The sequence below is a fragment of the Orcinus orca genome, chromosome 20 (assembly GCF_937001465.1).
Source record: "Orcinus orca chromosome 20, mOrcOrc1.1, whole genome shotgun sequence".
In the NCBI taxonomy this organism is placed as follows: domain Eukaryota; kingdom Metazoa; phylum Chordata; class Mammalia; order Artiodactyla; family Delphinidae; genus Orcinus; species Orcinus orca.
The window spans coordinates 53,154,714-53,165,371 of NC_064578.1; the positions used below are offsets into that span (position 1 = coordinate 53,154,714).

The 10,658-nt window shown below is 51.4% G+C and overlaps 2 protein-coding genes across 3 annotated transcripts in view; both read left to right on the plus strand.

Moving 5' to 3' along the window:
* LOC101275424 (myeloid cell surface antigen CD33) overlaps positions 1-10,658 on the plus strand; it is a 60,597-nt gene that overhangs the window by 4,668 nt on the left and 45,271 nt on the right. The gene's annotated exons all lie outside the window — the stretch shown is intronic.
* On the plus strand, positions 3,696-10,309 carry LOC101275423 (myeloid cell surface antigen CD33). Its single transcript, XM_049703501.1, has 7 exons — positions 3,696-3,772; positions 3,838-4,215; positions 4,417-4,695; positions 4,927-4,974; positions 6,280-6,376; positions 7,306-7,387; positions 10,106-10,309. Exons 1-7 carry the CDS (start codon positions 3,739-3,741, stop codon positions 10,277-10,279), a joined length of 1,092 nt encoding a protein of 363 aa, XP_049559458.1. The 5' UTR covers positions 3,696-3,738; the 3' UTR covers positions 10,280-10,309.

The following is a 10,658-nucleotide window of genomic DNA, read 5'->3' on the forward strand; positions in this document are numbered from 1 at the left end:
ATTGCAAACGCCATTCCAGGTTACCCCTCTGGGTGAGTGATGTCGGCATCCTACCACCCATCATCCCACTGCACACCTGCCCCAGAATGGCCCCCAGGATTGCTCCGCTCAGCGTACCCAAAGTGGACCTGCCATCTTCCTCCCCAAACCCACTTCTCTGCTGGGTTCCCTGTCACAGTGATGACAAGGTGGACCCCATCTCTAAGGCCAGAAGGAAGGACGGGGTTTGCCCCCTTTCATCCCCGCTCCTCTTCTCCAGGATCCAATAATCACTAAGTGCTGTCCATCCGTCCTCCTAAGCACAGCTCGTCCTGATGCCCGTCTCCTTCCCATCTTGACCCCAGTCGTTCCAGCAGCCTCCTCTCTTCCCTGGGTCTCTGAACCCACCCACCTCCTGCCTCCATCTCCCTGGGAAACACAGGCCTCCGCACTGTTCGCAGAGACCGTTACCATCCACTTGCTGCACAGCAGGGACAGCTGTGTTTCCTCTCCACGGCCAGAGACCAAGGTGCACACACCACTGGCTGGAGTTTCAGCCCTGCCGGGCTCTGCCCTGCTGGACTCTCCACCCAGATCCCTCCTCTCCCTGCATCTCCCCACATCTCCACACCCAGCCTGGCCAGACCTCTGAGACTCTGAGACTTTGTACGTGCAGTCCCTTCCCCTGAAACATCCTTCCCTCCCCATTCCTGCCTCTCCAAGTCCTGAGCATATGCTCAGGCTCAGGCTTAAATGTCACCGCGCGTGTGTGTATGAGTGTGTGTGTGTGTGTGTGTGTGTGTGAGAGAGTGTGTGTGTGTGTGTCACTGTCTGGTTTTGGGTGGAACAGTGGATACACTTAACTATAGACTATCCGGCAGGAACTATTGAACATGTACTCTGTGCCCCCTTGTTGGAGGTTCCCAGGGCACATCAGTGAGCACAGCATCAAACACCTCTGTCATCGGGCTTCCCTGGTGGTGCAGTGGTTGAGAGTCCACCTTCCGATGTAGGGGACGCGGGTTCGTGCCCTGGTCCGGGAAGATCCCACATGCAGCGGAGCGGCTGGGCCCGTGAGCCATGGCCGCTGAGCCTGCGCGTCCAGAACCTGTGCTCCGCAACGGGAGAGGCCACAACAGTGAGAGGTCTGCGTACCGTAAAAAAAAAAAAAAATCTCTGTCATCAAGCATAGAGAATAAGCTTGTGGTTACCTGGGGGGTGGGGGTGGAGGATGGATTCGGAGTTTGGGTTTAACAATGTGAACTATTATACACAGAATGGATAAACAAGGTCCCACTGTACAGCACAGGGAACTATAGTCAATATCCTGGGATAAACCATATGGAAAAGAATATGAAAAAGAATGTGTATTATATGTATATGAATAACTAAGCCACTTTGCTGGACAGCAGACATTAAACACAACTTTGTAAATAATTACGTTTCAATAAAAAATTGTTTTTAACTCTCTGTCATCAAGAAGCTGTCCTTCTGGATATAAGGATAGAAACTTTTAAAAAATAAGAAAAAATATTGAGTGTGTTTGATGGTAACATGTGTCTGGAGAAGCATCGGGCAGGGAGCGAACACGTGACATTCGGGGGCTATTTTCTGTTGCTGAGAGTGCCCAAGGTGATGTTTGAGCCAAGACTTGAAAGTGGAAGAAAGCGGGTTCTGTGTTCCCGTAAGAGACAATTATCCCAAGGGCTTCCAGGCCAATGCAAGTATCGGGAAGCCTTTGAGGAGAGCAGAGACAGGATTGAACTTTCATTTAAAAGGATCCTCACGGAAATGCAAATCCAAACTACAATGAGGTATCACCTTACACCGGTCAGAATGGCCATCATCAAAAAGTCTACAAATAATAAATGCTGGAGAGGGTGTGAAGAAAAGGGAACCCCTCTGCACTGTGGATGGAAATGTAAACTGGTGCAGCCACTATGGAGAACAGTATGGAGGTTCCTTAAAAAACCAAAAATAGGGGCTTCCCTGGTGGCACAGTGGTTGAGAGTCCGCCTGCTGATGCAGGGGACATGGGTTCGTGCCCCGGTCTGGGAAGATCCCACATGCTGCGGAGCGGCTGGGCCCGTGAGCCATGGCCGCTGAGCCTGCGCGTCCGGAGCCTGTGCTCTGCAATAGGAGAGGCCACCACAATGACGCGTACTGCAAAAAAAAAAAACAAAAAACAACTAAAAATAGAGTTAGCATATGATCCAGCAATCACACTCCCCGGCATATATTCGAAGAAACCTCTAATTCAAAAAGATACGGGCACCCCAATATTCATAGCAGCTCTATTCACAACAGCGAAGACATGGAAGCAACCTGAGTGTCCATCCACAGATAAATGGATAAAGATGTGAGATATATATATGAATATATATAATGGAATATTACCTAGCCATAAGAAGAATGAAATAATGCCATTTGCAGCAACATGGATGGACCTAGAGATTGTCACACTAAGTGCAGTAAGTCAGACAGAGATAACATTATATAATATCACTTTCATGTGGAATCTAAAAAATAATACCACTAAATTCATTTACAAAACAGAAACAGACTCACAGACATAGAAAACAAACTTATGGTTACCAAAGGGGAAAGGGGATGGGGCAGGGATAAATTAGGAGTTTGGGACTAACACATACACACTGCTATATATAAATCAACACTCAACAAGGACAAAGCATAGCACAGGGAACTCTACTCAATATTCTGCAATAACCTATATTGGAAAAAAATCTGAAATAAATAGATATATGTATATGTATAACTGAATCACCTTGCTGCACAACTGAAACTAACACACCATTGTAAATCAACTCTACTCCAATACAAAATAAAAATGAAACTAAATTGAAAACTAAATAATTTGGAGGCTCGTTAAAAAAAGTAATTTCCTTTGCACTGACATAGAACATGTGCTTGCCCGTTTGTTTTACATGAAGATGCTACATGGTTTTTATTCTGAAGATGCCATTGAAAGTTTGGGAATCAGCATAGTAGAAGTTAAAAAAACATCCCATATCATATTTTTAGAAAATACCCAGTATGCTGCCGGACACTCGGCAATCTCACCACTGATGCAGCTCTAAAGCCCGAGAGTGCTGCCTGTTTGGGGAGGAAGTGATGGGCCCGGGCGGGAGCATCTCCTGGGCAGGGACCAGGCCAGCCGTAGCCCTTCTGGTCTCCAGGTCACCAGCCCAAGATGCTCAGTGTTGGGGGAAGGAGTGAAGGCATGATTGGCGGCTGCCTTCACGTCACCCAGGAGCCCCTTCTTGTCTTCTGCCCCAGACGCTCACACAGACGCTGAAGAACCTGACATCTAGCAGGACCGACCACCCGAGGGTCTAGGTGAGGCTGGGACCCTCCAGGTCAAGAGAGGAGCTGAGCGGCTCCCTAGTGTAGACAGTGGTGCTCAGACGGGAGGACCTTAGGAGGCTCGCCGTGTCCTACACCTCCGTGTCCTCAGAGGCTCTGGTGCTGGAAGGACCCACCCGAGACGGGGGGCAGGGCAGGGCTCTCCTCCTTGCCTGCTCCTCTCTGGGCAGGTCTCCGGGGTCTCTGGACCGAGGGGTGTCCGTGCGCTCTGTGCGGAGGGGGGGCCGAGCTCCGGCTTTGCAGTTCCTCTTCTGTGAACACCTGGGTCTCGTGTTCCTCCCCGGCTTCCCGTGGGTCTCCCCGCAGCCTTACCTCCCTCTCTCCTCCCCCTTCTCTTTTCACACACAGAACGCCCAGAAGCCCTCCGTTTCAGAGATGCTGCCGCTGCTGCTGTCCCTGCTGTGGGCAGGTGGGTGGGCTGCGGGGAGAGGGTGGGCAGGGCAGGGGCTGTGGCTGACCCTCGTTTCCCCGCAGGGTCCCTGGCTTGGGACAGCAGATACCAGATGGAAGTGCAGGAGTCCGTGACGGTGCAGGAGGGCCTGTGTGTCCGCGTGCCCTGCTCCTTCTACTATCCCTGGGACAAGAAGGACAACTCTGCCCCAGTTTTCGGCTACTGGTTCAAGGAAGGGGCCGATGTGAACCTGGATGCCCCTGTGGCCACAAACAACCCAGAACGTGAAGTTCAGGAAGAGACCCAAGGCCGATTTAACCTCCTAGGGGACCATGGAAACAATTGCTCCCTGGATATCAGAGACGCCAGGAGGAGGGATCAAGGTTCATATTTTTTTCGTGTGGAAAGAGGAACGACATTATGGAGTTATAAGCCTAACAAGCTCTCCTTGCATGTGACGGGTAAGGAGTGGGGTCCGGGAGAGGCCTCAGGGGAAGGACCTGGAGCCCCAGGGCAGGACTCGGATAGGACCCCCTCCTGGGAGGGGTCGGGGGGAGAGCAAGTGGGGGTTCAGAAAGAGGGGCTGGACCAAAGCCTGAAGCTTATCTCAGGGCTGCACCTCTAACCCTCCTCCTGACCCCGTCTCCCCCTCTCTTCATGAGCCCTGAACCACACACCCCACATCCTCATTCCTGCGACGCTGGAGGCTGGACGCCCCGGGAACCTGACCTGCTCTGTGCCCTGGGCCTGTGAGCAGGGCGCGCCCCCCATCTTCTCCTGGACGTCAGCCGCCCTCACCTCCCTGGGCCCCAGGACCCACCTGTCCTCAGTGCTCACCATCACCCCACAGCCCCAGGACAATGGCACCAATGTCACCTGTCAGGTGAAGTTCCCCGCAAACGGTGTGATCGTGGAGAGGACCATCCAGCTCAGTGTCACCTGTGAGCGCTGCGCCGTGATGCCCGGGGCGTGAGCGGATGGGGGCAGGAGGGCCAGGCCGGGGGTGCTTGGTGCTGTTGCCTGGAGACCCGGCTGAGTAGGAGGGCCTGGAAGTACAGAAGCCCTGTCCCTCCTGCATTTCTGTGGCTTCTGGGTGTGTGTGGGGGGGATGCCTACCCTTATCTCACCCCAGTCCTCACACTGAGGAAGGAAATCCTGTCTTCCACTGCTAGGTGCTCCACAGAGCCCAGCAAGAGGTGTGTGCTCAGGGGATGGCACAGGTAAGACGGAGCCCCCCATCCATGGGGCATTGACTGGAGTGGGATCTCTTCCAGGTTGGGTCAGGACTGCACTTTCAGAGCTCAAATGGTGCAGGTCGGGTGTGGTCCTGCAATTAGACACAAGAAGCCCCCATTAGGTCTCTTCCTGCCGTATCCTCCGACTCTGGTCTTGCCAAAGTGACCCACACCTCCCTCCCTGCCCATTCTAAATATGGTCTTTATCTTTCTCCGGTCACCGAAGGCCTTGCGGGGGGGGGGGGAGCATTTTTTAGGTAGACTTTATTTTCAGGAACTTATTTTGGTTCGTAGCAGATTCATCAGAAGTTAAAGAGACTTCCCTCGTCCCCGCTGCACTTTCCCACACACGCACGGCCTCCCCCCAACAGCACGCCCCGCCAGAGGGTGCCTGTTACAATCGATGAATCTCCACTGACACGTCATTTTCAACCAAAGTGCATGATTGACATTAGGGTTCCCTCTTGCTGTTGTACATTTCATGGGTTTGGACAAATGTATAATGACATGTATCTGCCATTCTAGTATCATACACAGTAGTTTCATTGTCCCAAAATCTCTTTGGACCATTTTTGTGACTGTCAGCCCCTCAGCCCTCACCCTGAGCCCTCTCTGGAGCCCAGCGCTCCCCTCACTGCTGTATTCCCACTGGTCATAACACCTGGTCCCCCATCTGGACAGAGCCCCATTAGGGCTGTCTCAGCAGTGCCCACCGAACTGTTGACAGGTGATGCCCGGACACACATCCCTTGCCCTGGGTGTTGGGGTGCCACCAGGCAGGGCCACGAGAGCTGTCTGGGCCTGACCTGGAGGTCTGAGAAGCTTCCTGCTGCCACCTCCTTCTGAGGCACAAAAGATCACCGTGGACCCTGAGTGACAGGGCCAACAGAGGCCAGGAGAGCAAATTTAGACCCCCTCCCTGGAAGGAAGGAGAGGCAAGGCCCTTCAGCCTCCCACAGTGCTCTCTGTCTCTCTGGAATGTCCACGGGCACAGAACCTCATGGCTCTGCTGTGGCCAGGTCTGGAGTCTTTTGCAGAGAGACCCTGGGTGGAGAAATAGCTGACTCCACGAAGAGCTGAAGTTTGTTGGGAGTATGTGGGCTGGAGAGGAAGTGTGGCATAGACTGTGCCCTTCTGGAGAAGGCTCAGGTCCTACAAATGGTGGGGGAACCTAGGGGCTGAACCCTCGGTGGGAAGGGAGGGGCACCCCTCTCTACCTGCTACGGGGAGGAGGAGACCTATGCCTGCTCATCAGGATTGGAATTCTCCCCAAGTCTCTCTTGTCTGCAGGAAACTCGGGGGCCAGGGCAGGAGTGATTGAGGGGGCCCTTGGGGGAGCTGGTGTCACCACGCTGCTTGTTCTCTGCCTGTGCCTCATCTTCTTCACGTGAGTTGGGTTGGCTGTGGGCCAGGGGAGGAGAAGAGGCGCCTGGAGGGTTTGTGAGGACCCAGAGCAAGGGCGGGGCGGTGCAGGGGTAGTGAAGATCCAGCTCGTAGACACCTAGCCAGGCCTGAGTGAGTTCCCAGCCCTGGTCCCAGATCCAGAAGCCGGGAGGGAGAAGGGACCTTGTCACAGTCTTGTTGTAAAGGCCCCTGGGCTCCCTCTACCCTTTTAATTTTTACTTTTTATTGGAGTAGAGTTGATTTACAATGTTGTGCTAGTTTCTGGTGTACAGCAAATTGAATAAGTTATGCATACACATATAGCCACTCTTTTTTAGATTCTATTCCCATATGTCATTACAAAGTACGGAGTAGAGTTCCCTGTGCTATATAGTAGGTCCTTATTAGTCATCTGCTTTATATATAGCAGTGTGTATATGTCAATCCCAATCTCCCAATTTATCCCACCGCTTTTCCCCCTTGGTATCCATAAGTTTGTTTTCTGCGTCTGTGACTCTATTTCTGTTTTGTAAATAAGTCCATTTGTACCGTTTTTTTAGATTCCACATATTAGCCATATCATATGACATTTGTCTTTCTCTGTCTGGCTTACTTCACTCTGTATGACAATCTCTAGGTCCATCCATGTCCCAGAAAATGGCATTATTTTGTTCTTTTTCATGGCTGAGTAATATTCCATTGTATATATGTGCCACATCTTCTTTATCCATTCCTCTGTCAATGGACATTTAGGTTGCTTCCACGTCCAGGCTATTGTAAATGTGTTGCTATGAATGTTGGGGTGCATGTGTCTTTCTGAATTATGGTTTTTTCTGAATATGTTGGGCTCACCCTACGCTTGACCTGCCTTAGTCACTCACTCCAGCCTCAAAAGAGATACCCTGTGTCACAGACCCTCGTGTCTCCCAACAGAGTGAAGACCTACAGGAAGAGAGCAGCCAGGACTGCAGTGGGTATGGAGGACATCCACCCTGTCATAGGACCAACTTCCCTGGTGAGTGACACGGGCATCCCGGCAATGCAGCCTGCCCTGCAGATCTCCCGGGGCGGCCCACAGCCATGCTCCATTCAGCATGTCCAGAAATGAGCTCTTCCCCTTCCTGCTTCTTTGAAAATGTAGGATTTATTATTATTCCTCTGTGTGAGGCCAACAGATCAGGAGACGATTGCCACAAAAAAGACAGGTAGTACAGTTCCCAAGAGGAGGGGGTGTGCCACACCCTGCAGGGCCATGAGGGGCAGCACAAGGGTCTGTCAAGAGGCAGAGGGAGTGAGGAGGAAACCTGGGCAAGAGATTTTGTGGTTTACGTGGGAAGGAACAGGCAGGGTAAGCAGACTGAGGACTGTCTAGTTGAATGATTTCAGAATGCTCTGGGGTGTAGGGGTTGTCTGTAGTTTTCTGGTACCTGGCCCCGGGGTGATGAGAGCAGGATAATGGTCCAGAGAGTAAGAGTTTGATAAAGGAAGTGGTTTGGGCTGATCGGTTTGCAATATGAAGGGCAGGCTTGCAGGCAGATCCCTTAGAATCTCTAGAACTTGACTAGCACTGGCAGGGGCAATCCCTCGAGGGTTAACAAAGCCCCGGTGGTCAAAACATCAGAAACACAAGGTGAATACATCCCTAAACATACTTCTGCTGGCTTCTCCAATTCATCAATGGTCCTCTTGTTCCTGACTCCCAACCAGCGATCTATCCCTTTCCCCCATCACCTCTTCCTGCACTGATACACTGCAAAGCATGTCTGTGTTTCTTCTAAATACAGTTTGATACAAACACTCCCTTTGAGCTGAGCTCCCCACTTAGCTCTTATCCTGCTGAAGCCTCCCCACCTTCCCCCAAACATCTGCATTACCTGCACCTGCATTGCCTGCACCTGCATTGCCTGCACCTGCATTACCTGCATCTGCATTGCCTGTGTCTGCATTGCCTGCATCTGAATAACCTGCATCTGCATTACCTGCATCTGCATTGCCTGCATCTGCGTTACCTGCATCTGCATTACCTGCATCTGCATTGCCTGCATCTGCATTACCTGCATCTGCATTAGCTGCATCTGCACTGCCTGCATCTGTATTAGACAGTCGTCCCATCCTGCCCAAGTCTGAAATGCACTGTTTCTCCACACTGCCAAACAACTTGATTGACATTTAGGGCAGGAAAACCAGAGACAGCTTTAACGCTGCACTTCTTCCAAACAGGCTTGCTCAAGCAAAGTAAGCTTTTTGCCCCTCAGAATCATTGCCCGTCTGCCCCCTTCTCCTCCCGTGTCCGTATCAACCAGCCCTACTCATGCTCATCCTCTGATCCCTGGCTTTCATTTATTTCTTGACCTATGGCTAATGTGGCCATCACTGAGGTCTCTGAGCGAATCCATCACCCATGCATTCACTTATTCCTTCAGCAACTATCTCCCACTTGTTGATTGTTCTGAGCACTTGGGTAATCTCTGTATTTTTACAGAGACATATGTTACAAGTGGAAAATGTCCCTTGCTGTCAAGGACTTACATTTATTGAGAGGGGAGTGGGGCGGTTGTGGTGAAAGCAATGAACAGGTGAGTAGTGAAAGTATACAGGAAATGAGAGCTATGGAGGGAAACGCAATGGGAGGGACAGTTCTGGGGGTGGAGTCTTTGAGAAAACCCCTGCAGGAAGTGAAGGAACACAGTGTGAGCCCCTGAAAGAGAGTCGTTGAAGGGCTCTAGACAGAGGGAGCCACAAGTGCTGGGCTCAGAGGTTGGGACAAGCTGATGCATTGGAGAGACGCATCGCTTAATCATGACGAAGCCGCCATAAAAATCCCAATAGTACGGGGCACAGGGAGCTTCTGGCTGGTGCACAAGTGGAGGTGCTGGGAGAGTGATGTGTCTTGAGAGGGGGTGGAAACCCTGCACCCCTTCCCACATACCTTGCCCTGTGTATTTCTTCATCGGACTTTTCACGCCTTCCTAAGCTATATCCTTTCATAATAAACTAGGAATCTAGTAAGTAAACGGTTTTCCTGAGTTTTGTGAGCAACTCCAGCAAATTACTCAAACCTGAGGAGGAGGTCATAGGAACCTCTGATTTAGAGCCAGTTGGTCAGAAGCACAGGTGACAACCTGGACTTGTGATTGACACCTGAAGTGGGGGGGAGGCAGTCTCATGGGACTGAGCCCTCAACCTGTGGGATCTGACACTATCTCCAGGCAGATAGTATCAGAACTGAGTTACATTGCAGGACACCCAGCTGGTGTGGGAGAATTCCTTGGTGTGGGGGTCCAAAGAACCCACGCATCTAGTGACAGAAGTGTTGTGAGTGTGATAATGGTGCGAGAGTAAAGGAGAGACACACAGGAGAAGTGAGTTTCCATAAACACCCTCCTGTTTACGGAAAACCTCAGGAAACCTCAGAGGGCCAGGAGTTGAGTTTGTGATCAATAGATGTGTGACCTTGGGAGGAACCTACCCTCTCTGAGACTTCGTTTCTCTCCCTGTAACGTAGTAATATTTCCTCCATAGGTCTGTGTGGGTGCTCAGTAGAACTGGGAAACAATCTATAGCGTTATATTTGTTGGATGACTGAATAAATGGAACCTTCAGAAACGTTTGGTAGCAGAATGGAAGAACGAATAGATGCTCTGTCCCAGAGTCAAATTCACTTCCTGGACCCTCTCTCCCTTCTCCCCCCGAAACTACCTTGATCTGACCCCTTCCTTTGCTCTCCATCCAGGATCACCGGCGAGAGTCCAAGTTAGAGGATCCTCCTGACCCCACCAGCTCGGCAGGGGCCACCCCCACCTCGGGGATGGAGGAAGAGCTGCATTACGCCTCCCTCAGCTTCCATGGGATGCGTCACCCTCAGGAGAGCCCCCACTCAGAATACACGGAGATCAGGACCAAGTGAGGGACCGCACGCGGTATCAGCCTCAGGCAGGACGTCATTTCCTCTACAGGAAGGCGGACCCACAGGCTAATCCTTAGGGACTTAACATCCCCGTAGGTGATGGGTTTATGAACTGCTGTCAGTGACTTTCCTGCTCTATTGGAACTATCTTAGGCTTTGCATTCAGAGACACCTGGCATCAAACCCACGCTTTCTCATTCAGTAAGAGTATGATATCATGCGAGGCACCTAACCCCGCCATGTCTTGGTTTTCTGCTTTGGTGAAATGGATGTGAGAGGTCCAGCATCACAAGGTTGTTGTGAGGATTAAACGAAAGTACCAAATATGCAACAGAAGTCTTCATACATTGTGACCTTTGTCCACTGAGAAAAAGCACAC